Genomic DNA, 26436 nt, shown 5'->3' with positions numbered 1-26436 from the left:
TTAAGGATAGTGGAGTCAGGGGATATGGGGAGAAGGCAGGAACGGGGTACTGATTGGGGATGATCAGCCATGATCACATTGAATGGCGATGCTGGCTCGAAGGGCCGAATGGCCTCTACTCCTGCACCTGAAAAAGTTCATAAATATGACAACATAGAAAACATAGGCATAGAAATTAGCCGAGGAGTAGGCCATCGGCCCTTCGAGCCTGCACCCATTCAATAATCATGAATCATCCAACTCAGTATCCCGTACCTGCCTTCTCTCCATACCCCCTGATCCCCTTAGCCACAAGGGCCACATCTAACTCCCTCTTAATATAGCCAATGAACTGGCCTCAACTACCCTCTGTTTCAGAGAGTTCCAGAGATTCACCACAACAATCAATTAATAACTAACTATTTCACACCTATTGTCTATTGTCTATTTGTGTTTTTTTTATTTTGTAAACCAGCAGTTCCAACATTTTTGTGATAGAATTTAAACTCATATCAATGGATCAATGGACCAGAACTTTGCCTGCCAGGCCAGCTACCTAACCATGGCCCCTGGTTCAGGACTCACCCAAAATTGGGAACATTTTTCATGCATCTAGCTTGTCCAGTCTTTTTATAATCTTTTATGTTTCTATAAGGTCCTCCCCCTCATCCTTCTAAACTCCAGTGAATACAAGCCTAGTCTTTTCAATCCTTCCTCATTTGACAGTCCCGCCATCCCAGGGATCAATCTCGTGAACCTACGCTGCACTGCCTCAATCACAAGGATGTCCTTCCTCAAATTAGGAGACCAAAACTGTACGCAATACTCCAGATGTGGTCTTACCAGGGCCCTATACAACTGTAAAAGACGGATCAGTTGCCTGATAACAGCTGGGAAGAAACTGTTCCTGAATCTGTAGGTGTGCGTTTTCACACTTCTGCAGGAAGTAACTGCAAATGCTGGTTTAAACCAAAGGTAGACACAAAAAGCTGGAGTAACTCAACGGGTCAGACAGCATCTGTGGAGAAAAGGAATAGGTGACGTTTTTGGTCGAGACCCTTCTTCAGACCCAATAGGTGACGTTTCGGGTAGAGACCCTTCTGCCGTCTGAAGAAGGGGTCCGACCCGCTGACTTACTCCAGTTTTTTGTGTCTATCTTCGGTTCACACTTCCGTATCTCTTGCTCCTCATATTTACTGCTTCATTATATCAGTCCTCTGTGGTGTGGAAAGTAGTCACCATTTCCTCTATTACACAACAAAGTCTAAAGTTCAAAGAATCTTTCATTGACTGTAGAGTGTTGTTGGGAGACCCCCTGGAGGTGATTGAGGAAATGCAGTTACCAGAATGTGAACATTTTATTTTTAAGTGATAATAGAGCTGTCCTGGACTACTATCCCCCTCATTGGTGAGGCTGGGGCTACCTTGATCGGACTTTGCTGGCTTTACCTTGCACTAAACGTTATTCAATTATTCCAAGATTCAAGAGAGTTTCTTGTCATGTGTCCCAGATAGAACAATGAAATTCTTGCTTTGCTTCAGCACAACAGAATATAGTATGCATAAATAAATACAGAACAGATCAGTGTGTCCATATACCGTTGAATATAAACACACACACACATAAATAAGCAGATAAAGTTCAAATTTTTGTTTAAGTTGAGTTTAATAGTCTGATGGCTGTGGGGAAGAAGCTGTTCCTGAACCTGGATGTTGCAGATTTCAGGCTCCTGTACCTTCTACCTGATGGCAGCGGAGAGATGAGTGAGTGGCCAGGATGGTGTGAGTCCCTGATGATGCTGCCAGCCTTTTTGAGGCAGCGACTGTGGTAGATCCCCCTCGATGGTAGGGAGGTCAGAGCCGATGATGGACTGGGCAGTGTTTACAACGTATCGTTATTATGTATCTCGTATTTCTCTGGGGCAGCTTACCGCCCAGTGGTACGAATATTGATTTCTCTAAATTCGGGTAGCCCCGGCATTGACAGAATCTGCTCTTAAAAGAATCCAGCATTTTTTTAAGGAATGCATTGTTTTAAACTGTTCTAAACGGCCATCGTAGAGTCTGTCCTTACTTCTCCACCATGGTCTGGTTTGGCTCAGCCACCAAGCACGACACCTGGAGGCTGCAGCGAATCGTCCGATCAGCTGAGAAGGTTATCGGCTGCAACCTTCCCGCCATTGATGAACTGTACACTGCAAGGGCCAGGAAGCGAGCGGGCAAGATCATCTCTGACCCCTCTCACCCTGGCCACAAACTCTTTGAATCACTTCCCTCTGAAAGGCGACTCCAGACTGTCAAAGCTGCCACAACCAGACATAAAAGCAGTTTTTATCCACGAGTAGTTGCTCTACTCAACAGCCCCAAAAATCTGTAGCCTCCCTTTGATCTGGTATTTTGTTAGTTCACATGCTTAATCAATGGTGTTTTATCATTAATGTTTTATTATACATGATTGGAGAATTAAGGGACAAAAGTTTAGGGGTAACATGAGGGGGAACTTCTTTACTCAGAGAGTGGTAGCTGTGTGGAATGAGCTTCCAGTGGAAGTGGTGGAGGCAGATTCGATTTTATAATTTAAAAATAAATTGGATAGGTATATGGACGGGAAAGGAATGGAGTGTTATGGTCTGAGTGCAGGTAGATGCGACTAGGTGAAAGTACTTGGCACGGACTAGAAGGGCCGAGATGGCCTGTTTCAGATTCAGATTCAGATTCAATTTAATTGTCATTGTCAGTGTACAGTTTCCGTGCTGTAATTATTATATGGTTATATATGGCTATTATTATTGTTTAGTGTTTTCTGAGTCATTTGTAACTGTCACTGTATGTCATGTTGTTACTATTGGGACACAGCTACCAGCCTTGGAGGGCATCTACCACACACGGTACCTCAGGAAGCCCGTCAGCATCCATAAAGACTCCTCACACCCTTCTAATGGACTGTTCGAACTACTTCCCTCTGGCAGACGTTACAAGGCCTTCTACGCCCGAGCCTCCAGACTCAGGAACGGCTTCATTCCCAGAGCTATAGCGGCTCTGCACCGGCCCTGCTGAGTGCCCCCCATCCGCCCCTGGACTGTCTCCCTCGGATGGTCACGTCGCACAGACACATCTGCACTTTAGTCTGTTGAACTGTTTTTGACTGTTTTATTCAAGAAGGAACTGCAGATGCTGGAAAATCGAAGGGACGCAAAAATGCTGGAGAAACTCAGCGGGTGCAGCAGCATCTTTGGAGCGAAGGAAATCGGCAACGTCTGAAGAAGGGTTTCGGCCCGAAACGTTGCCTATTTCCTTCGCTCCATAGATGCTGCTGCACCCGCTGAGTTTCTCCAGCATTTTTGTTCAGTTTTTTTCAGCGCAAAAATTCAACATTTTGGCACTTTTTAACAGGTAGGAAAGTACGCGTTTCCAGCATTAATAACATATACCGGAAGTGACGGATGTCCTCCAGTTGGATTTAGCGGCTCCTTGCGTTGAGCCCTATGACCCAGTGACCTTTCGTGCACCCCCCTGTTAGAAATTTTCCAACAGACCATTACAAAAATGGAGGTAGAATCTGAACGAACTTTATTGAGAGAGAGAGTCACACAGAGCCCAAGTGTCCGTGGGAGTCCTCTCTGAGCTAATGCTGAAACCCATCTCTTTTATACATTGATTTAGACAAAAAAAAGCATCCAGACAAATGGTAATGAACAAGGACACTCAGAATTCAAAGGAAATAACATTTAGCTGGGGAAAGTTACACCGGAGCAAGATTAGCCGTTTTGTGATAGACTCTTAATCTCTTGACCGAGATCTGTCAATTACTTGTGCCCTCGGCAGTTTCGGTAACCAATCTTGTGCAGCCACAGATAGAATACACCAGGAAATAGTTACATAAATGTTTCCATCACCCCCCCTATATATGTATGTAGTTTTCAAGAAGGAACTGCAGATGCTGGAAGATCGAAAGGAAAGATCCTATAGCAGAGGATCTCAAGTCAAGTCAAGTCAAGTTTATTTTTCACATACACATACGCGATGTGCAGTGAAATGAAAGTGGCAATGCTCGCGGACTTTTGTGCAAAAGACAAACAACAAAACAACCAAACAAATTATAAACACAATCATAACATACATATTCTTTTACATAATAAATAATAGAAGGAAAAACGTTCTGTAGAGTTAGTCCCTGGTGAGATCTTTGATCGAAGGTACACAAAAATGCTTGAGAAACTCTGTGGGTGCAGCAGCATCTATGGAGCGAAGGAGATAGGCAACGTTTCGGGCCGAAGAAGGTCTGAAGAAGGGTTTCGGCCTGAAACGTCACCTATTTCCTTCGCTCCATAGATGCTGCTGCACCCACTGAGTTTCTCCAGCATTTTTGTGTACCTATGTATGTAGTTTGTTTTGTTGTGCTATTCTTATAACAAATGTAAAGCACTTTGGCCAACGAGAGTTGTTTTTTAAATGTGCTATAGAAATAAATGTGACTTGACTTGACTTTTGACTCCAGGGAAGGCCCAATAAGTGCCAGCAAGTTTGTATGAGGGGAGGGGAGGGAGATCCCCAGCAGGTTTGGTTGCGCCGTAGCGACGGGCCTCCATTTTGTCCGGGTTGCAGCGGCCTCGAGTTTTTCCTCCCCCCCCCCCCCCGGCCCATCGACTCCTCGGCAGCGACCCGCCGGCGAATGCACCTCCTCCTCCAGCGGCGGCGGAGGACGAGAGGAGGCGACGATGGCCGCCGCTGTCAACCCGGGTGAGTGGCTTCCTCAAAATCGAGGCCCAGGCTGCAAGCCAACGTGTAGGCCTCGATCTCCCTTCCACCGCTAATAGGAGTGGAAATACCGATGCATTTAGAATGGGTGCAACATCAATGCTTTAAATATAACCTTGCAGTTGTCGTGGTCGACAATATTCGGCGTTATTACGTCTCTTTTGGCATCAGTTTTCATCCTTCTCCCTTTACAATGGGGAATTCCTATGTAAACATGTCACGCTGGGGTTCTGCCCCCCGCCAGACAGGGTGGTTGGTGTTGACATTTCTCATAAGTATGTGAGTTATAGGAGCAGAATTGGGCCATTCAAGTCAAGTCAAGAGAGTTTTATTGTTAAAGAGGGAACTGCAGATGCTGGAGAATCGAAGGTTACACAGAAATGCTGGAGAAACTCAGCGGGTGCAGCAGCATCTATGGAGCGAAGGAAACAGGCAGTTTTATTGTCATGTTTCCCAGTTTTCCCAGAAAGAGAGTTTTATTGTCATGTTTCCCAGATAGGACAATGGAATTCAAGAGAGAGTTAGATTTAGCTCTTAGGGGTAACATGAGGGGGGACTTCTTTACTCAGAGAGTGGTAGCTGTGTGTGGAATGAGCTTCCAGTGGAAGTGATGAAGGCGGGTTCGATGTTATCATTTAAAAATAAATTGGATAGGTATATGGACGGGAAAGGAATAGAGGGTACACAAAAATGCTGGAGAAACTCAGCGGGTGCAGCAGCATCTATGTTTCATTTCAGCAGCATTTCGTTGTCTCTAATGCATTTCGTTGTCTCTGTACTGTACACTGACAATGACAATTAAATTGAATCTGAATCTGAATCTGATCAATGGAGCGATGGAAATAGGCAACGTTTCAGACCGAAACCCTTCTTCAGACTTCAGACTAGATGCAGGAAGATTATTCCCGATGTTGGGGAAGTCCAGAACTAGGGGTTACAATTTAAGGATAAGAGGGAAGTCTTTAAGGATCGAGACGAGAAAATCATTTTTTACACAGAGAGTGGTGAATCTGTGGAATTCTCTGCCACAGAAGGTAGTTGAGGCCACACAGTTTGTTGGCGATATTTAAGGGGGAGTTAGATGTGGCCCTTGTGGCTAAAAGGATCAGGGGTTATGGAGAGAAAGCAGGTACAGGATACTGAGTTGGATGATCAGCCATGATCATATTGAAAGCAGGCTCGAAGGGCCGAATGGCCTACTCCTGCACCTATTTTCTATGTTTCTATGTTTCAGTGAAAAGACTATGCATGATTACAATCGAACACACACACACTAGGGACTATTCACAATCAACAGCAGCCAAATTAACAGCCTACAAACCTGTGCGTCTTTGGAGGAAACCGGAGCAAACCCACACAGTCACTGGAAGAACTTGCAAACTCCATACAGACAGTACCCGTAGTCAGGATCGAACACGGGTCTCTGGTGCTGTAAGGGAGCAACTCTACCGCTGCGCCACCGTGCATTTAAAAGGCATTTGGACACGTATACGGATTCAGAGAGATCTGGGCCAAGCGCGGAAAAATGAGACTAGCTCGTACATGAAATGCTGGAGTAACTCCAAGGCGACATGGTGGCGCAGCGGTAGAGTCAGTTCCAGAGACCCGGGTTCCATCCTGACTTTGGGTGCTTGTCTGTGCGGAGTTTGTACGTTCTTCCCGTGACCTGCAAGGATTTTCTCCCCAAGATCTTCGGTTTCCTCCCACACTCCAAAGACGCGCAGACCTGTAGGTTAATTGGCTTGGTGTAAGTGTCAATTATCCCCAGTGTGTTGTGTAGTGTCAGTGTGCTGGAATCGCTGTATCTCTAAACTAAACTACCTCAGCGGGACAGGCAACATCTCTGGAGAGAAGGAATGGACGACGTCTCGGGTCAGGACCACTTCTTCAGTCTAGCTTAGACGGCCGGCACGGGTGAGTTGGGCCGAAGGCTGTACGACTCTGTGGTTCTGTGTCTAAGTTCGGCAAACACACATCTCGTTTCCCCGCAGGGGAGCTGAAGGCACCGTTAAAATCGTTAAATATCAATGGGGGCTCTTGCTCTTGTTGTTTGAGACAAAAGTTTACTGATTTGATTCGTACTTTTTCTTTGGAAAGAAAGCTTCCCTGTTGTCGCTGTGGTAACAGGGGTCGGTCTTATAGAGAGTTTTGATCACAGTTCTGTTACCAAGGCAACCCACGTCTCCTAATTCAAGATAGGATGTGTGTAGTGGCGATGAGAAAACAAATTGTGATTTCTCTGTGTCTGCTCCATCCTGAAACCATGTTCAGCTTGATTAATGCCCGAGTCCAGTTTAGAGATACAACACCAGTGATCCCTGTACACTAGCACCATCCTACGCACACACTGGGGACAATTTACAATGACACCAAGCCAACTAGCCTACAAACCTGCATGCTTACTTTAATTGACTGATGAACAAGGACCTCCAGATCCCGTTGTACTTCCCCTTTTCCCAACTTGACACCATTTAGAAAATAAACTGCCTTCCTGTTTTTAAGCCGAGTTTAGTTTAGTTTAGAGCACGGAAAGAGGCCCTTCGGCTCACCGAGTCCACGCCGACCTGCCACTCGGCGCGGACTCGGTCTTTGGAGTGTGGGAGGAAACCGGAGCACCCGGAGAAAACCCACGCAGGTCTCGGGGAGAAGGTACAAACTCCATACAGACAGCGCCCGTAGTCAGGGTCGAACCCGGTTCTCTGGCGCTGTGAGGCAGCAACTCTACCGCTGCGCAACCGTGCCGCCGTTAAATGTTTTCATTTTCATTTTCTTTTTCCAGTTGTAGAGATGGCTTCGGAGATCGGGGGACCGCTGTCTGTGGCTGGAAACGCTGGATCTGCGGCTCAAACCCAGGATAGTGGGGGCATCATGTCTCGAGCACCCAAGAGGCACCCAGGGTAAGGATATTTGGTCTCTTGGTTCTTGGTTTCTTGGTCCTCCAAAATATTCCAAATGCGATTTAAACTGGAGGTGACCCTTCTTCGGAGTCGCTGAGGCAGATACGATGAAAGCATGTAACAGATATTTGGACAGGTACAGGGATAGGAAACTTTAGAGGGATATGGGCCAAACATGGGCAGGCGGGACAAGTGCAGGTCCTTCTGGAGTTCAGAAGGACGATGTGGGACCTCATTGAAACTTACCTAATAGTGAAAGGCCTGGATAGAATGAACGTGGAGAGGGTGTTTACACTAGTGGGAGAGTCTAGGACCAGAGGGCACAGCATCAGAATAAAAGGACGTACCTTTAGGAAGGAGATGTGGAGGAATTTCTTCAGTCAGAGGGTGGCGAACCTGTGGAATTCATTACCACAGACAGCTGTGGAGGCCACAAGTCAATGGATCATTTTAAGGCGGAGATTGGCAGATTCTTGATTAGTGCGGGTGTCAGAGGTTATGGGGCGAAGGCAGGAGGAAGAGATAGGTCGGCCATGATTGAATGGTGGTGTAGACTTGATGGGCCGAATTCTGCTCCTAGAACTTATGAACTAGATGGTAAATGTTGGTCGGCATCGGCCGAGTTGGGCTGAAGGGCCTGTTTCTCTGCTTCATTCGGGAAGACAATAGACAACAGGTGCAGGAGTAGGCCATTCGGCCCTTCGAGCCAGTACCGCCATTCAATGAGACCATGGCTGATCATCCCCAATCAGTACCCTGTTCCTGCCTTCTCCCCATATCCCCTGACTCCACTGTCTGTAAGAGCCCAATCTAGCTCTCTCTTGAAAGTATCCAGAGAATTCCACAGACTCACAACTCTCTGTGAGAAAAAGTGTTTCCTCGTCTCTGTTCTAAATAGCTTAACCCCTTATTCTTCCTGTCCCCATTGAATGATTTGCATGGGTCAGTAGTAAGATTGCGCCCCAAGGAATTGGGTAGAACAGTTAGAACTCTTTTTTTAATGGTAGCTAGAACCCAAAGGTTCTAGGGACGGCACGGTGGCACAGCGGTAGAGTTGCTGCCTCACAGTGCCAGGGACCCGGGTTCAATCCTGACCACGGATGCTTGTCGGTACGGAGTTTGTACATTCTCCCCGTGACTGGCACAGATGCTTCGGTTTCCTCCCACACCCCAAAGATGTGCAGTTCAGTAGATTAATTGGCTTTGGTGAAATTGGATATCGCCCCTCATGTGAGGGATAGAACCAGCGCACGGGGTGATCATCGGTGGGCTGTATCTCGGTTTAAGGTACACAAAAATGCTGGAGAAACTCAGCAGGTCAAGTCAAGTCAAGTCAAGTTTATTTGTCACATACACATACGAGATGTGCAGTGAAATGAAAGTGGCAATGCTCGCGGACTTTTGTGCAAAAGACAAACAACAAAACAACCAAACAAATTATAAACACAATCATAACACACACATTCTTTTACATAATAAATAATGGAAGGAAAAACGTTCAGTAGAGTTAGTCCCTGGTGAGATAGGCGTTTACAGTCCGAATTGCCTCTGGGAAGAAACTCCTTCTCAACCTCTCCGTTCTCACCGCATGGCAACGGAGGCGTTTGCCTGACCGTAGCAGCTGGAACAGTCCGTTGCAGGGGTGGAAAGGGTCTCCCATGATTTTATTTGCTCTGGAGTTGCACCTCCTGTTGTATAGTTCCTGCAGGGGGGTGAGTGAAGTTCCCATAGTGCGTTCGGCCGAACGCACTACTCTCTGCAGAGCCTTCTTGTCCTTGGCAGAGCAATTCCCAAACCAGATGGTAATGTTCCCGGACAAGATGCTTTCCACCGCCGCTGCGTAGAAGCACTGGAGGATCCTCAGAGACACTCTGAATTTCCTCAATTGCCTGAGGTGGTAAAGGCGCTGCCTTGCCTTACTCACGAGTGCTGAGGCGTGCGATACCCATGTCATATCCTCAGAGATGCGGACTCCCAGATATTTAAAACCCCGAAACGCCCCGAAACGTCACCTATTCCTTCGCTCCATAGATGCTGCCTCACCCGCTGAGTTTCTCCAGCATTTTTGTCTACCAACGTCTAAACTCAGTGCTTTAACCGATGAAGGCCAATGTACCAATATTCGCCACGCAGTCTCGCTGTGACATCTTCGCTTCCCCCTTTGCTCTACGCAAGCCACTGTTAACACAATGGTGTGATCCTTTCAATATTTGTTCTTCTTTCCAGCCTTGACTTTGATGATGATGATGATGACGGGGAAGGGAGCAGCAAGTTTCCAAGGTTTGTAATCCTCTGCATCTATTCATTACATTTTACAAAATGCAATTAGTCCATATAGTACAATCCAATGAGTGTGTGGGAATGGGAGGGGGAGTTAAAGTGTTTGGCAACATAGAAACATAGACAATATGTGCAGGAGTAGGCCATTCGGCCCTTCGAGCCTGCACCGCCATTCAATATGATCATGGCTGATCATCCAACTCAGTATCCCATCCCTGCCTTCTCTCCATACCCCCTGATCCCTTTAGCGACAAGGGGGCCACATCTAACTCCCTCTTAAATATAGCCAATGAACTGTGTGGCCTCAACTACCTTCTGTGACAGAGAATTCCACAGATTCAACACTCTCTGTGTAAAAAATCTCGGTCCTAAAAGACTTCCCTCTTATCCTTAAATTGTGACCCCTAGTTCTGGACTTCCCCAACATCGGGAATAATCTTCCTGCATCTAGCCTGTCCAACCCCTTAAGACTTTTGTAAGTTTCTATAAGATCCCCCCTCCATCTTCTAACCGGGAGATCAGCGCAGACCGAGCTGACGTGTTCAGTTGACGTGTTCGTGTACGGGTTAAACAGACCGAGCGAACGTGTTCAGCGAAACGATCGCTGAGCCTGCGCTTGGTCTCGCCGATATACAGCCAAGTAGCTCAGTTGGACAATTCTGTTCGGGAGATATTTAGGATAGACATGGAGTAACTTTTGTTTTCTGTATCTAGGTGCGATGGTGACGAAGGGTCCAATGACAAAGAGAGATTTGCCAGGTAATGGCGACTTCTTTCCCGGGTCCATACAATTAGAAAACTATGTTTAAGTAAGTAAGTAAGTATGTTTATTGGCCAAGTATTCACATACCAGGAATTTGCCTTGGTGCTCCGCCCACAAGTAACAACATGACATACATTGACAGTTACGAATGACTTAGAAATGCATTTCGTTGTCTCTGTACTGTACACTGACAATGACAATTAAAATTGAATCTGAATCTGAGAAAACACGAAACATTAATAATAATAATTAAAACATTAATGATAAGGGGGTATATAAAGATATACACCATTGATCAAGCATGTGAACCAACAAAATACCAGATCAAAGGGAGGCTACAGATTTTTGTAGCGGGCAAGATCATCTCTGACCCCTCCCACCCTGGTCACAAACTCTTTGAATCACTTCCCTCTGGAAGGCGACTCCGGACTGTCAAAGCTGCCACAGCCAGACATAAAAACAGTTTTTATCCACGAGTAGTTGCTCTACTCCACAGCCAAAAATCTGTAGCCTCCCTATGGTTCTACGAATGGCGGTGCAGGCTCGAAGGGCCGAATGGCCTACTCCTGCACCTATTTTCTATGTTTCTATGTGTTCACCGTCTCCTGTTCTCTCGCCCCCCCCCACCGTGCACGCCCAGAGAGAACCACAGCGAGATTGAGCGGCGCCGTCGGAACAAGATGACGGCCTACATCACGGAGCTGTCGGACATGGTGCCCACCTGCAGCGCCCTGGCCCGCAAGCCCGACAAGTTGACCATCCTGCGCATGGCCGTGTCCCACATGAAGTCGCTGCGGGGAACCGGCAACACCTCGATCGACGGCACTTATAAACCCTCCTTCCTCACGGACCAGGTGAGTGGCTCCTGTCATCGAGTGGGTGGTGAGGAAGTCAAGTGGCACTCTTCAATTCAATTCATTAATATAATAATAATAATAATAATAATAATAATAACTTTATTTGTTAAGCACCTTAAAAACAACCAAAGCTGACCAAAGTGCTGTACAGAAAAAAGAAAACAAGCAAGACGAAAGGAAAAAGGAGGACGAGCTCAAAGGCTGGGGGATGGGAGGAGACAGCAGGAGGGCTGAGGAAGGGGAGGAGACAGCAAGGACTAACAAAATTGGGAGAATTCAATGTTCATGCCCCCAGGATGCAGACTTGTTGTATTTGATCTTCCGTTTGTGCACGTCGAGTTGATTGCATTAGTCGAAACAGGGCGGACCACGTGAAGGTTGCTATCTCCCACCCCGTCATGTGTCCCTGATAGGATAATGAAATTCTTGCTTTGCTTCAGCACAACAGAACATAGAACATAGTAGGCATGAATCCAGAACAGTTCAGTGTGTCCATATACCATAAATATATACACGTGAATAAATAAACTCATAAATGCACAAAACTGACCAAAGTAGTCCCACTTAGGTGACCTAAACAACAACCTCAATTCAAGTCAAGTCAGTTTTTTGTCATTTGTCCCATCACATACGCGATGTGCAGTGAAAGCTGAAAGTGTTGCAATGCTCGCGGACTTTTGTGCAAAAACACAAAAAAGCTGGAGAAACCAAACAATTATAAACACAATCTAACACACAAGGAAACATAATAAATAATAGAAGGAAAAACCCTTCTATAGAGTGATCGTCCCTGGTGAGGGGGGGGGGGGCGGGGAGAAGAAAGTCCGAAGGAGCCTCTGGAAGGCTGGGGGATCTCAGGAGGGCTCCGTTCTCACTGCATGGGACAACAAAATTGGGAGAATTCAATGTTTGCCCCCAGGATGACCATAGCGGCTGTGCACGTCGAGTTGATTGCAGGGGTGGAAACAGGTCTATCATGACGTTTTGTTTGCTCTGGAGTTGCACCTCCTGTTGTATAGTTCCTGCAGGGGGGTGAGTGAAGTTTCCCATAGTGCGTTCGGCCGCAAGTACGCAACGGAGTGGAACGTGGGCCTTTTTTTTCATCCATTTCAGTAACCTGACCCGACCTGCAGTGTAATCAACGTTGCGGGGAATCAGTTTGTGTTAATAAATTCAAATTCTGAAAATGAGGAGAAGATTTTTACCAAAGAACTTTTATTTTTACGAGGATGTTTCCGTAACCGGCTTCCGTCTCCCCACTAGTATCCTACGGGATCTTTGGTGCGGAGACGGAAGCCGGTTACGGAAATGGGGCCTAAAATTACCCATGAATCTGCCCAAGCTGCATACCAAATCTCGCTGCGCTTATGTGCAATGACAATATTATTATTATTATTATTATTATGACCGTACTACGCCTTTTTCGTCGAGTGGACTATCTTGCTCGCTATAAGATCTTTGGTGTGCTGCACCCCGTCACCTGACCAGATCTCGAGCTCGACAAACGAAGGTTCGAGACCAAAGTGGCTGGGCCCACACAAGATGGCGTCACAGTGTTCCTCATTGATCCACAGGAGCTGAAGCACCTGATCCTGGAGGCGGCGGATGGTTTCCTCTTCGTGGTGGCGTGCGAGACGGGCAAGATCATCTACGTGTCGGACTCGGTCATGCCAGTCCTCAACCAACCGCAGTCGGAGTGGTTCGGGAGCAGCCTGTACAGCCAGGTCCACCCCGAAGATGTGGAGAAACTACGGGAGCAGCTCTCCACCAGCGAGAACGCCATGACAGGTAATGGCGGTCGGCCAGTTCCGCCGGCCCATTGCCCACGACCTCCGACCCCCCCCGCCCCACGGCCATGTTGCTGAACCCGTTTCATGTCGGTCCTAAGGTCATAGAAACATAGAAATTAGGTGCAGGAGTAGGCCATTCGGCCCTTCGAGCCTGCACCAGCACCGCCATTCAATATGATCATGGCTGATCATCCAACTCAGTATCCCGTACCTGCCTTCTCTCCATACCCCCAGATCCCCTTAGCCACAAGGAGCACATCTAACTCCCTCTTAAATATAGCCAATGAACTGTGTGGCCTCAACTACCCTCTGTGGCAGAGAGTTCCAGAGATTCACCACTCTCTGTGTGAAAAAAGTTCTTCTCATCTCGGTTTTAAAGGATTTCCCCCTTATCCTTAACCTGTGACCCCTTGTCCTGGACTTCCCTAACATCGGGAACAATCTTCCTGCATCTAGCCTGTCCAACCCCTTAAGAATTTTGTAAGTTTCTATAAGATATCAATCTCAATCTCCTAAATTCTAGAGAGTCATAAGTGATAGGAGCAGAATTAGGCCGTTCGGCCCATCAAGTCTACTCCGCCATCTATGTCTCCTTCCTAACCCCATTCTCCTGCCTTCTCCGCGTAACCCCAGACACCCGTACTAATCAAGAATCTCTGCCTTAAAAATATCCACTGACTTGTGGCCTCCACAGTTGTCTGTGGCAAAGAATTACTCAGACTCACCACTGTCTGACTAAAGAAATTTCTCCTCATCTCCTTCCTAAAGGAACGTCCTTTAATTCTGAGGCTGTTTTTGTGCATTAATTCTGAGGCTGTTAATACATCCTTGTTTTTGTATTAGACAATGGACAATAGGTGCAGGAGTAGGCCACTCGGCCCTTCGAGCCAGCACTGCCATTCAATGTGATCATGACTGATCATCCCCAATCAGCATCCCGTTCCTGCCTTCTCCCCATATCTCTTGACTCTGCTATCTTTAAGAGCTCTATCTAGCTCTCTCTTGAAAGCATCCAGAGAATTGGCCTCCACTGCCTTCTGAGGCAGAGAATTCCACAGATTCGGAACCCTCTGTGTGAAAAGGTTTTTCCTCATCTCCGTCCTAAATGGCCTACCCCTTATTCTTAAACTGTGGCCCCTGGTTCTGACTCCCCCAACATCGGGAACATGTTTCCTGCCTCTAGCGTGTCCAAACCCTTAATAATCTTATATATTTTCCCACTGAGAGTAGGGAAGATTCAAACAAGGGGACATGACTTGAGAATTAAGGGACAGAAGTTTAGGGGTAACATGAGGGGGAACTTCTTTACTCAGAGAGTGGTGGCTGTGTGGAATGAGCTTCCAGTGAAGGTGGTGGAGGCAGGTTCGTTTTTATCATTTAAAAATAAATTGGATAGTTATATGGACGGGAAAGGAATGGAGGGTTATGGTCTGAGCGCAGGTATATGGGACTTGGGGATAATACGTGTTCGGCACGGTCTAGAAGGGTCGAGATGGCCTGTTTCCGTGCTGTAATTGTTATATGGTTATATGTTTCAATAAGATCCCTTCTCATCCTAAATTCCAGTGTATATAAGCCCAGTTGCTCCATTCTATCAACATATTCTAGCCCTCTTGATATGAATACTCCTTCCGTTTGCCTCCCTTACTACATCTTAGAATAAAGGGGAGGCCATTTAAGACTGAGGTGAGAAAAAACGTTTTCACCCAGAGAGTTGTGAATTTGTGGAATTCCTTGCCACAGACGGCAGTGGAGGCCAAATCACTGGATGGATTTAAGAGAGAGTTAGATGGAGCTCTATGGGCTAGTGGATTCAAGGGATATGGGGAGAAGGCAGGCACGGGTTATTGATTGGGGACGATCAGCCATGATCACAATGAATGGTGGTGCTGGCTCGAAGGGCCGAATGGCCTCCTCCAGCACCTATTTTCTATGTTTCTAATTAATTTTTTTGTATTGTTGGAAGGGGCAGGTCGCATTTTGGATCTGAAGACTGGGACAGTGAAGAAGGAAGGTCAGCAGACCTCCATGAGAATGTGCATGGGGTCACGACGGTCCTTCATATGCCGAGTGAGGTAAATACTCATAACCCTATAACCATACAACAATTACAGCACGGAAACAGGCCATCTCGGCCCTTCTAGTCCGTGCTGAACACTTATTCTCCCCTAGTCCCATCTACCTGCACTCAGACCATAACCCTCCATTCCTTTCCCGTCCATATACCTATCCAATTTATTTTTAAATGATAAAATCGAACCTGCCGGCCTCCACCACTTCCACTGGAAGCTCATTCCACGCAGCTACCACTCTCTGAGTAAAGAAGTTCCCCCTCATGTTACCCCTCAACTTCTGTCCCTTAATTCTCAAGTCATGTCCTCTTGTTTGAATCTTCTCTACTCTCAATGGAAAAAGCTTATCCCCATCAACTCTGTCTATCCCTCTCATCACTTTAAAGACTTCTATCAAGTCCCCCCTTAACCTTCTGCGCTCCAAAGAATAAAGACCTAACTTGTTCAACCTTTCTCTAACTTAGTTGTTGAAACCCAGGCAACATTCTAGTAAATCTCCTCTGTACTCTGTATTTTGTTGACATCTTTCCTATAATTTGGCGACCAAAATTGTACACCATACTCCAGAATTGGCCTCACCAATGCCTTGTACAATTTTAACATTACATCCTAACTTCTATACTCAATGCTCTGATTTATAAAGGCCAGCACACCAAAAGCTTTCTTTACCACCCTATCTACATGAGATTCCACCTTCAAGGAACTGTGCACAGTTATTCCTAGATCCCTCTGTTCAACTGCATTCCTCAATTCCCTACCATTTACCATGTACGTCCTATTTTGATTTGTCCTGCCAAGATGTAACACCTCACACTTATCAGCATTAGAGTCACACAGCACGGAAACAGGCCCTTCAGCCCAACTCGGCCCATGCCGACCAACATTTACCATCTAGTTCATAAGTTCTAGGAGCAGAATTCGGCCCATCGCGTCTACGCCACCATTCAATCATGGCCAATCTATCTCTCCCTCCTAACCCCATTCTCCTGCCTTCGCCCCATAACCTCTGACACCCGCACTAATCAAGAATCTGTCAAGAGTACCCCGTTCCTGCCTTCTCCCCCTGACTCCGCTATTTTTAAGAGCCCTATCTAGCTTTCTCTTGAAAGCATCCAGAGAACCGGCCTCCACCGCCCTCTGAGGCAGAGAATTCCACAGACTCACCACTCACTGTGAGAAAAAGTGTTTCCTCGTCTCCGTTCTAAATGGCTTACTCCTTATTCTTAAACTGTGTGGCCCCTGGTTCTGGACTCCCCCAACATCGGGAACATGTTTCCTGCCTCTAGCGTGTCCAAGCCCTTAATAATCTTATATGTTTCAACGAGAACGCCTCTCATCCTTCTAAACTCCAGAGTGTACAAGCCCAGCTGCTCCATTCTCTCAGCAGATTAGTAAAATTGTGGTAAAATTGCAATTTGTCCCTAGAGTGTAGGATAATACTAGTGTACGGGGTGATCGCTGGTCGGCGTGGACTCGATGGGCCGAAGGGCCTGTTTCCGCACTGTATCTCTAAAGTCTAAAGTCTTATCCTTTCAGATGTGGGAATGCTCCAGTGGATCCAGCATCCATGAACAGGCTCAGCTTCCTGAGGAACAGATACAGGTAACAAACTCTCCCCAATACTGTATTTTCAACGGGTTGATTCCGAGATCAATATGATCATGGCGGTGCTGGTGCAGGCTCGAAGGGCCGAATGGCCTCTACTCCTGCACCTATTTTCTATGTTTCTATAATCATACTTTATTAGCCAAGTATGTTTTGTAACATACGAGGAATTTAATTTGCCAGAGTCCTCCCAATAAAAAGCAACAGAACACACAAAATACATTTTAACATCAACATCTTAAGGATCACAGCTTAAGGATAAAGGGGAAATCCTTTAAAACCGAGATGAGAAGAACTTTTTTCACACAGAGAGTGGTGAATCTCTGGAACTCTCTGCCACAGAGGGTAGTTGAGGCCAGTTCATTGGCTATATTTAAGAGGGAGTTAGATGTGGCCCTTGTGGCTAAGGGGATCAGGGGGTATGGAGAGAAGGCAGGTACGGGATACTGAGTTGGATGATCAGCCATGATCATATTGAATGGCGGTGCAGGCTTGAAGGGCCGAATGGCCTACTCCTGCACCTAATTTCTATGTTTCTATGTTTCTATCCACCACAGTGACTCCTCCACATTCCTCACTGTGATGGAAGGCGAAAAAAAGTTTGATCTCTTCCCTTCGTTGTCCTCCAGCAGTCGGGGGCCTCGAACCTTCCGTTGACGGGACGATCTCACTCCCGTAGCCGGCGGTCGGGGCGATCAAGCTCCTGCATCGGGGGGAGGGGGGGGATCTCAGCTCCCCCGTGTCGGGCGAACTGACCCCGGGTCGGGGCTGGTCGAAACGTCGCGCTGTTTTTGGTGCTTCCCGACATCGTCGGCCTCATCCCGAGACTGCGAGCTCCTCGATGTTAAGGTCCGCGGTTTGGAGCGTCGATCCCAGGCAAGGGATCGCAGGCTCTGCTGGTAAGTCCACGGCCCCGCGGTGGGGCTCAAAAGTCAGTCCCGAGCGAGGCCTCCAGCTCTGCGATGAGGAGAAAGACTGGATAGACTCGGCTTGCGCTCGCTAGAATTTAGAAGATTGAGGGGGGATCTTATAGAAACTCACAAAATTCTTAAGGGGTTGGACAGGCTAGAGGCAGGAAGATTGTTCCCGATGTTGGGGAAGTCCAGAACAAGGGGTCACACAGTTTAAGGATAAGGGGGAAATCTTTTAGGACCGAGTTGAGGAAAACATTTTTCACACACACAGAGAGTGGTGAATCTGTGGAATTCTCTGCCACAGAAGGTAGTTGAGGCCACAGTTCATTGGCTATATTTAAGTTAGATGTGGCCCTTGTGGCTAAAGGGATCAGGGGATATGGAGAGAAGGCAGGGATGGGATACTGAGTTGGATGATCAGCCATGATCATATTGAATGGCGAACGGTGCAGGCTCGAAGGGCCGAATGGCCTCTACTCCTGCACCTATTGTCTATGTTTCCACGATGTTAGCCCGCAGAGTGACCGGAGATACGACCCAGAAAACAACGCATCTCTAGCAAGATAAGAGATTGAGATAAAATTTCCTCCCACCCTCCCTCCCACATAAAACAAACCAGAGAACATTTACACAAACTTTTAAAACACACTAAAAAAAAAACTAAAAAAAGACGAACAGACAGACTATTGGCGAAGCTGCCATCGTGTGGCACCTCCTAGGTGTTATTAGTAGCTTGCTTACTTACTTACTGCCTATTGTGCCTCCTGGCATGTCAGATTCAGATTCAGATTCAGATTCAATTTTAATTGTCATTGTCAGTGTACAGTACAGAGACAACAAAATGCATTTAGCATCTCCCTGGAAGAGCGACATAGCAAACGATTTGAATAAATAATAATAAGTGTCCGGGGGGGGGGGTGGTGATTGGCAGTCACACCGAGGTACGTTGTTGAGTAGAGTGACAGCCGCCGGAAAGAAGCTGTTCCTCGACCTGCTGGTTCGGCAACGGAGAGACCTGTAGCGCCTCCCGGATGGTAGGAGGGTAAACAGTCCATGGTTGGGGTAAGAGCAGTCCTTGGCGATGCTGAGCGCCCTCCGCAGACAGCGCTTGCTTTGGACAGACTCAATGGAGGGGAGCGAGGAACCGGTGATGCGTTGGGCAATTTTCACCACCCTCTGCAATGCCTTCCGGTCGGAGACAGAGCAGTTGCCATTCCATACTGTGATGCAGTTGGTAAGGATGCTCTCGATGGTGCAGCGGTAGAAGTTCACCAGGATCTGAGGAGACAGATGGACCTTCTTCAGTCTCCTCAGGAAGAAGAGACGCTGATGAGCCTTCTTGATCAGAGTTTGTAGGGCAGCAACAAAGATACCTCCACTCCTGTCTGTTCTGGGCTAGCTTCTGGACACCACAGCCCTGGAAGTCTATCACACCCAATAGTGTTGATTCCTTCAGCTGCTGTTTCCGTAACATATTTGTTTTGGGAGACAGGGTTGTTAGCCCTGTGCTCAACCTCCAACCTGGGGGACTCTTCGTCTCGCCTCTATCCTAGGCTGGTTCTCTGGATACTTTCAAGAGAGAGCTAGATAGGGCTCTTAAAGATAGCGGAGTCAGGGGAGAAGGCAGGAACGGGGTACTGATTGGGGATGATCAGCCATGATCACATAGAAACATAGAAACATAGAAATTAGGTGCAGGAGTAGGCCATTCGGCCCTTCGAGCCTGCACCGCCATTCAATATGATCATGGCTGATCATCCAACTCAGTATCCCGTACCTGCCTTCTCTCCATACCCCCTGATCCCCTTGGCCACAAGGGCCACATCTAACTCCCTCTTAAATATAGCCAATGAACTGTGTGGCCTCAACTACCCTCTGTGGCAGAGAGTTCCAGAGATTCACCACTCTCTGTGTGAAAAAAGTTCTTCTCATCTCGGTTTTAAAGGATTTCCCCCTTATCCTTAATTGAATGGCGGTGCTGGCTCGAAGGGCCGAATGGCCTACTCCTGCACCTATTGTCTATTGGATTTTACTCTTATGCTTACGTGCTTATGAACACCAGAAAACATAACAAGATACATGAGACATGATATGATGGGGAGGTGCAAAGACTGGGGGAGGGAGTCAGTCTACCCCAGGACGGAAGGGGGAGGAGTTGTACAGTTTGATAGCCACAGGGGGAGAAGGACAGTGCTGCATCTATCTTGGTGGAGCCAGTCTGTGGCTGAGTTGTTTCACTGAAGCAAACCTCGCGGCCTGCCAAGGGGATGGATGCAAGTGGCAGGGACAGCCCCCCATTTCTGAGTGGAGCATTTTGGAGCTGGCTCTCATGACACGGTGCAGAGGTGCCAGCCCGGATCTTCCCCGTGGGTCATTTGTGCAGCTCGTAACCGTGCACTCATCTCCCTGTTTATTTCTGTTTTCAGAAATGGCCTGGGACCCCTGAAGGAAGGAGAGCCTCAGTTTGTGGTGGTGCATTGCACTGGCTTCATCAAAGCATGGCCTCCCGCAGGTAGGTGTGTGTGTGACTGTGGTGTGTCTGTGTGTGTATGTGTGTGACTGTGTCTGTGGTGTGTATGTGTGTGTGTGTGTATCTGTGTGTCTGCCTTTCTGCCTGTATGTATGTATGTGTGCCTGCCTCTTTGTGTGTGTGTGTGTCTCCCTGCCTGTGTGTGTGTGTGTGTGTGTGTCTGCCTGCCCGTGTGTGTGTGTGTGTGTCTGCCTTTCTGCCTGTGTGTGTGTGTGCCTGCCTCTTTATGTGTGTGTGTGTGTGTGTGTGTGTGTGTGTGTGTGTGTCTGCCTGCCCGTGTGTGTGTGTGTGTCTGCCTTTCTGCCTGTATGTATGTGTGCCTGCCTCTTTGTGTGTGTGTGTGTGTCTCCCTGTGTGTGTGTGTGTGTGTGTTTGCGTGTGTGTGTGTGTGTGTGTGTGTGTCTGTGTGTGTGTGTGTGTGTGTGTGTGTGTGTGTTTTTGTGTGTGTGTTTGTGTGTGTGTGTGTGTGTGTGTGTGTGTATGTGTGTGTGCCTGCCTGTGTGTGTGTGCGTGGGTGTCTGCCTCTGGGTGTGTGTGTGTGTCTGCCGTTCTGCCTGTGTGTGTGTGTGCCTCTGTGTGTGTGTGTGTGTGTGTGCGCCTCTGTGTGTGTGTGTGTGTGCGCCTCTGTGTGTCTGTGTGTGCCTGCTTGTGGTGCTGTATTTGGGAGTGAAGTGGCAGTGGTGATTATGAAGGCTTTGCTGGAGTTGTGGAAATCATGGCAATGTCATTTTTGTTTCGAGACCTCAAGGAAACAGACCCTCTGAGGCAGAGAATTCCACTGATTCCACACCAACCCTCGATCACCCGTTCACATTAGGCTCACGTTATCCAACCCTCTCATCCACTCCCTACACACTAGGGGGCAATTTACAGAGGGGCTGATGAACCTGCACGGGCACGTCTTTGGGATGTGGGGGGGGGGGGGGGAAACCGGAGCACCCGGAGAAAACCCACGCGGGTCACAGGGAGAACGTGCAAACTCGACACAGACAGCACCCGGGGTCGGGAACGATCCCAGGTCTCTGGCGCTGGGAGGCAGCAGCTCTACCCGCTGCACCACTATGCCGCCATGCTGCACCTGTGATTTGAAAAAAAAGATTTGTTTCTTCCTGAATAAAAGAGGGAAGGTTTTAACATTCAAGATGGAGATGCATTCAGGGGTTGTCTTGGTTTATATGTAGGAGTACTGTGTCTGTACGGGAGTGCAGCGTAGGTTTACAAGGTTAATTCCCGGGATGGCGGGACTGTCATACGCTGAGAGAATGGCGCGGCTGGGCTTGTACACTCCGGAGTTTAGAAGGATGAGAGTCCAGGACAAGGGGTCACAGCTTGAGGATATGGGGGAAATCCTTTAAAACCGAGATGAGAAGAACTTTTTTCACACACAGAGAGTGGTGAATCTCTGGAACTCTCTGCCACAGAGAGTAGTCGAGCCCAGTTCATTGGCTATATTTAAGAGGGAGTTAGATGTGGCCCTTGTGGCCAAGGGGATCAGAGGGTATGGAGAGAAGGCAGGTACGGGATACTGAGTTGGATGATCAGCCATGATCATATGAATGGCGGTGCAGGCTCGAAGGGCCGAATGGCCTACTCCTGCACCTAATTTCTATGTTTCTATGAGAGGGGATCTTATTGAAACATATAAGATTATTAAGGGTTTGGACATGCTAGAGGCAGGAAACATGAAGATCGAGTGGGGATCTTATCGAAACTTACAAAATTCTTAAGAGGTTGGACAGGCTAGATGCAGGAAGATTATTCCCGATGTTGGGGAAGTCCAGAACTAGGGGTCACAGTTTAAGGATAAGAAGGAAATCTTTTAGGACCGAGATGAGAAAATCATTTTTTACACAGAGAGTGGTGAATCTGTGGAATGCTCTACCACAGAAGGTAGTTGAGGCCAGTTCATTGGCTAGATTTAAGAGGGAGTTAGATGTGGCCCTTGTGGCTAAAGGGATCAGGGGGTTTGGAGAGAACGCAGGTTTGGGATATTGGTTTGGATGATCAGCCATGATTATATTGAATGGCGGTGCAGGCTCGAAGGGCCGAATGGCCTCTACTCCTGCACCTTTTTTCTATGTTTCTATGTTCCCGATGTTGGGGGAGTCCAGAACCAGGGGCCACACACACACACACAGTTTAAGAATAAGGGGTAAGCCATTTAGAACGGAGATGAGGAAACTCTTTTTCTCACAGAGGGTTGTGAATCTGTGGAATTCTTTGCCTCAGAGGGCGGTGGAGGCCGGTTCTCTGGATACTTTCAAGAGAGAGGTAGATAGAGGTCTTAAAGATAGCAGAGTCAGGGGAGATGGCAGGAACGGGAATACTGCTATATTTAAGAGGGAGTTAGATGTGGCCCTTGTGGCTAAGGGGATTAGGGGGTATGGAGAGAAGGCAGGTACGGGATACTGAGTTGGATGATCAACCATAATCATATTGAATGGCGGTGCAGGCTCGAAGGGCCGAATGGCCTACTCCTGCACCTAATTTCTATGTTTCTATGTTTCTACTGATTGGGGATGATCAGCCATGATCACAACGAATGGCGGTGCTGGCTCGAAGGGGCCGAATGGCCTCCTCCTGCACCTATTGTCTATTGTTGATTTACGAGCAACATCATCCCCGGGTTGACAAAACTGCTGGAGAAACTCAGCGGGTGCAGCAGCATCTATGGAGCGAAGGAAATAGGCACCGTTTCGGGCCGAAACCCTTCATCCCCAGGTTCCCCTTCAAAGCTAGTGGGGTTGGTGCAGGGCAACACATGGGAATGGGCTTCTTGATTAGAAGCATGAACATGGTGGTGTTGTTGTTGTCCAGGTGTGACGTTACCTGATGATGAACCAGACGGGGGGCAAGGGAACAAGTTCTGCTTGGTGGCTATTGGCCGTTTGCAGGTAAGGTCCCTCCTCCTTTGACTTGAAACTTTCAGCGGTACACCGCGGAAATAGGCCCTTCGGCCCGCAGCGGCCAGCCTGAAAGTCCTGACATCCCAGGAATCAGCCTGGTGAACCTTCTCTGCACTCCCTCTATGGCAACAATGTCCTTCCAAATATTCTAAATGGAATTTAAACTGGAGGTGGTGGAGGGCTGAACAATAACAGCCTATTGCATTTTATCTATTTATTTATTGTGTGTATATATATGGGCTATTGTATATAAACACACTGAACTTTTATCTGTTTAAGAAGGAACTGCAGATGCTGGAAAATCGAAGGTACACAAAAATGCTGGAGAAACTCAGCGGGTGCAGCAGCATCTTTGGAGCGAAGGAAATAGGCAACGTTTCGGGCCGAAACGTTGCCTATTTCCTTCGCTCCACAGATGCTGCTGCACCCGCTGAGTTTCAGATTCAGATTCAGATTCAATTTTAATTGTCATTGTCAGTGTACAGTACAGAGACAACAAAATGCATTTAGCATCTCCCTGGAAGAGCGACATAGCAAACGATTTGAATAAATAATAATAAGTGTCCAGGGGGGGTGGTGATTGGCAGTCACCGAGGTACGTTGTTGAGTAGAGTGACAGCCGCCGGAAAGAAGCTGTTCCTCGACCTGCTGGTTCGGCAACGGAGAGACCTGTAGCGCCTCCCGGATGGTAGGAGGGTAAACAGTTCATGGTTGGGGTGAGAGCAGTCCTTGGCGATACTGAGCACCCTCCGCAGACAGCGCTTGCTTTGGACAGACTCAATGGAGGGGAGCGAGGAACCGGTGATGCGTTGGGCAATTTTCACCACCCTCTGCAATGCCTTCCGGTCGGAGACAGAGCAGTTGCCATACCATACTGTGATGCAGTTGGTAAGGATGCTCTCGATGGTGCAGCGGTAGAAGTTCACCAGGATCTGAGGAGACAGATGGACCTTCTTCAGTCTCCTCAGGAAGAAGAGACGCTGATGAGCCTTCTTGATCAGAGTAGAGGTATTGTGGGTCCAAGAGAGGTCATCGGAGATGTTGACTCCCAGGAACCTGAAGCTAGAAACACCTTTCTCCAGCATTTTTGTGTACCCTGAACTTTTATCTCCTGTTCTGTATTAGGTTTACATGTTCTGTTGTGCTGCAGCAAGCAAGAATTTCATTGTCCCAATCTGGGACACATGACAACAAACTCTCTTGACTTGGCCTTTAACCCTTTCCCTGCCCTGCTTCGCAGGTCACCAGCTCGCCGAGTTGCGTCGACATGAAGGGCATCAGCCTCCCGACCGAGTTCCTCTCCCGCCACAACACCAGCGGCATCTTCACCTTCGTCGATCACCGGTGCGTGGGCACTGTGGGATACCAACCCCAGGTATTGTATTGTATTGTATATCTTTATTGTCATTTCCTGCGTATTCACATACCCAGAGGAAACAAAAAAACATTGCTCAACCAGTGTCCATTCAGTGTGCATTAAAAATAAATAGAAATAAAAATACATGTATCATGAACAAATTTAACACTCTACTAAACATTCAACAGGCGTTCCGATCGGCAGCGGCACAACAGTGGCTCTGCTGCAGTGTGTCCAGGTTGGTGGTTGGTGCGCGATACTTTGGCAGGGGGCAAAGTCCGTTTAGCAGTCTTATAGCCTGCGGGAAGAAGCTGAGGAGCATCCTGCTGGTTTTGCAGCTAATGCTCCTGTACCTCTTCCCAGATGGCAGGATGGAGAAAATGTCATGCGATGGGTGGTAGGGGTCTTTGATGATGGAGATGGCTCTGCTGATACATCTCTTCCTGTATAAGTCCAGCAGGAAAGGGAGTGGAGCACCAATAATCCTGCTGGCGGTCTTCACAATCCTGTCTAGTTGGTGCCGTTCGTACGCCTTGCAGCTCCCGAACCAGGAAGTGATGCCGTAGGTTAATGTGCTCTCGATTGTCCCCCTATAAAAAGTCCGTAGGTGTGTAGTGGGGAGACCTGCTTTACGTAGTCTTCGGAGAGGGTGTAGTCGCTGCTGGGCTCTCTTGACCAGTGCTGTGGTGTTGGCCGTGGACGTCAGGTCATCTGACAGGTGTAGTCCTAGGAACTTCACGCTGCTGACCCTTTCCACATCAGCTCCATCGATGTGCAGAGGTGTATGGTGTTGTTTCCCCGCCCTCCTGAACTCAACCACCATCTCCTTAGTTTTTACCACGTTGAGAATGAGGTTGTGGGATTTGCACCAACCTGTGAGCAGCTCCACCTTTTGTTGGCATTGTTGTTGGGTTACGATTGTCTCGTGTACCAAGAAACGGAGAGAATCTCGGAGAATTACACTAATAGCCAGCCGTGGGTACGCGGGGCTATATTTGTCACTCGTGGATATTTATCAACGTGCTGAAAAAACGTCCCGACTTACCTGATGCCCCGAGTACCTACGGCTGGCATTACGGGCCGCTACGATATATCTACGGCCTCCTACAGACTCGCTGCGGACATTCTCCGAGTTTGAACCGAGGGGAAAATTCGGGAGAATTCGTGGGAAAGTGGGACAGGGCCTTTAAACTAACTCCTCTCGTGAGGTCTGCGGTTCTTTCAAGAGAGAGCTAGATAGGGCTCTTAAAGATAGCGGAGTCAGGCGATATGGGGAGAAGGCAGGAACGGGGTACTGATTGGGGATGATCACCCATGATCACATTGAATGGTGGTACTGGCAAGAAGGGTCGAATGGCCTCCTCCTGCACCTATTGTCTATTGCCATCTACGCTGCACCATGCCATGAGTTTTTCGGTGACCTGATACGTTAGTCGATGATACCAGCAGTCGCCGAAAAAATCGGCCAAGTGGGACGTGTCCGAAACTGAACCTTGCTGCCTTCCGCCACAGTGAAGAATGCTGTGGTGGATGTTTATGTTAAATTCTATTGTGTATTGTGTGTTCTTTTTTTGCAATTGCATCGCTGCGTGGCAAATTCATCTCACCGTACCCGAGCCGGTGCATGTGACAATTTAAATTTGAACTTGAACTTGAACTTGAGGTCCGGCAGCATCCCCGGAGGTAAAGACTGGGTCCCAACCCGAAACGGTCGATGGTCAGCACCAA

General features: G+C 47.8%; 1 protein-coding gene across 1 annotated transcript in view; it reads left to right on the top strand.

Moving 5' to 3' along the window:
- The first annotated feature begins 4637 nt into the window (after positions 1-4637).
- Positions 4638-26436, top strand: part of LOC129716406 (aryl hydrocarbon receptor nuclear translocator-like) — a 36919-nt gene continuing 15120 nt past the window's right edge. Inside the window, 11 exon segments of the mRNA XM_055666280.1 lie at positions 4638-4719; positions 7517-7634; positions 9861-9914; positions 10629-10673; positions 11318-11531; positions 13109-13322; positions 15291-15399; positions 16933-16998; positions 20342-20427; positions 23263-23339; positions 24592-24726. Coding sequence (XP_055522255.1) covers positions 4698-4719; positions 7517-7634; positions 9861-9914; positions 10629-10673; positions 11318-11531; positions 13109-13322; positions 15291-15399; positions 16933-16998; positions 20342-20427; positions 23263-23339; positions 24592-24726 — 1140 coding nt within the window. The 5' untranslated portion in view covers positions 4638-4697.

The sequence above is a fragment of the Leucoraja erinacea genome, unplaced genomic scaffold (assembly GCF_028641065.1).
Source record: "Leucoraja erinacea ecotype New England unplaced genomic scaffold, Leri_hhj_1 Leri_229S, whole genome shotgun sequence".
Classification (NCBI taxonomy): Eukaryota; Metazoa; Chordata; class Chondrichthyes; order Rajiformes; family Rajidae; genus Leucoraja; species Leucoraja erinaceus.
Note: the sequence above shows the minus strand (reverse complement) of the source record. Positions and strands in the feature narration are given on the sequence as shown.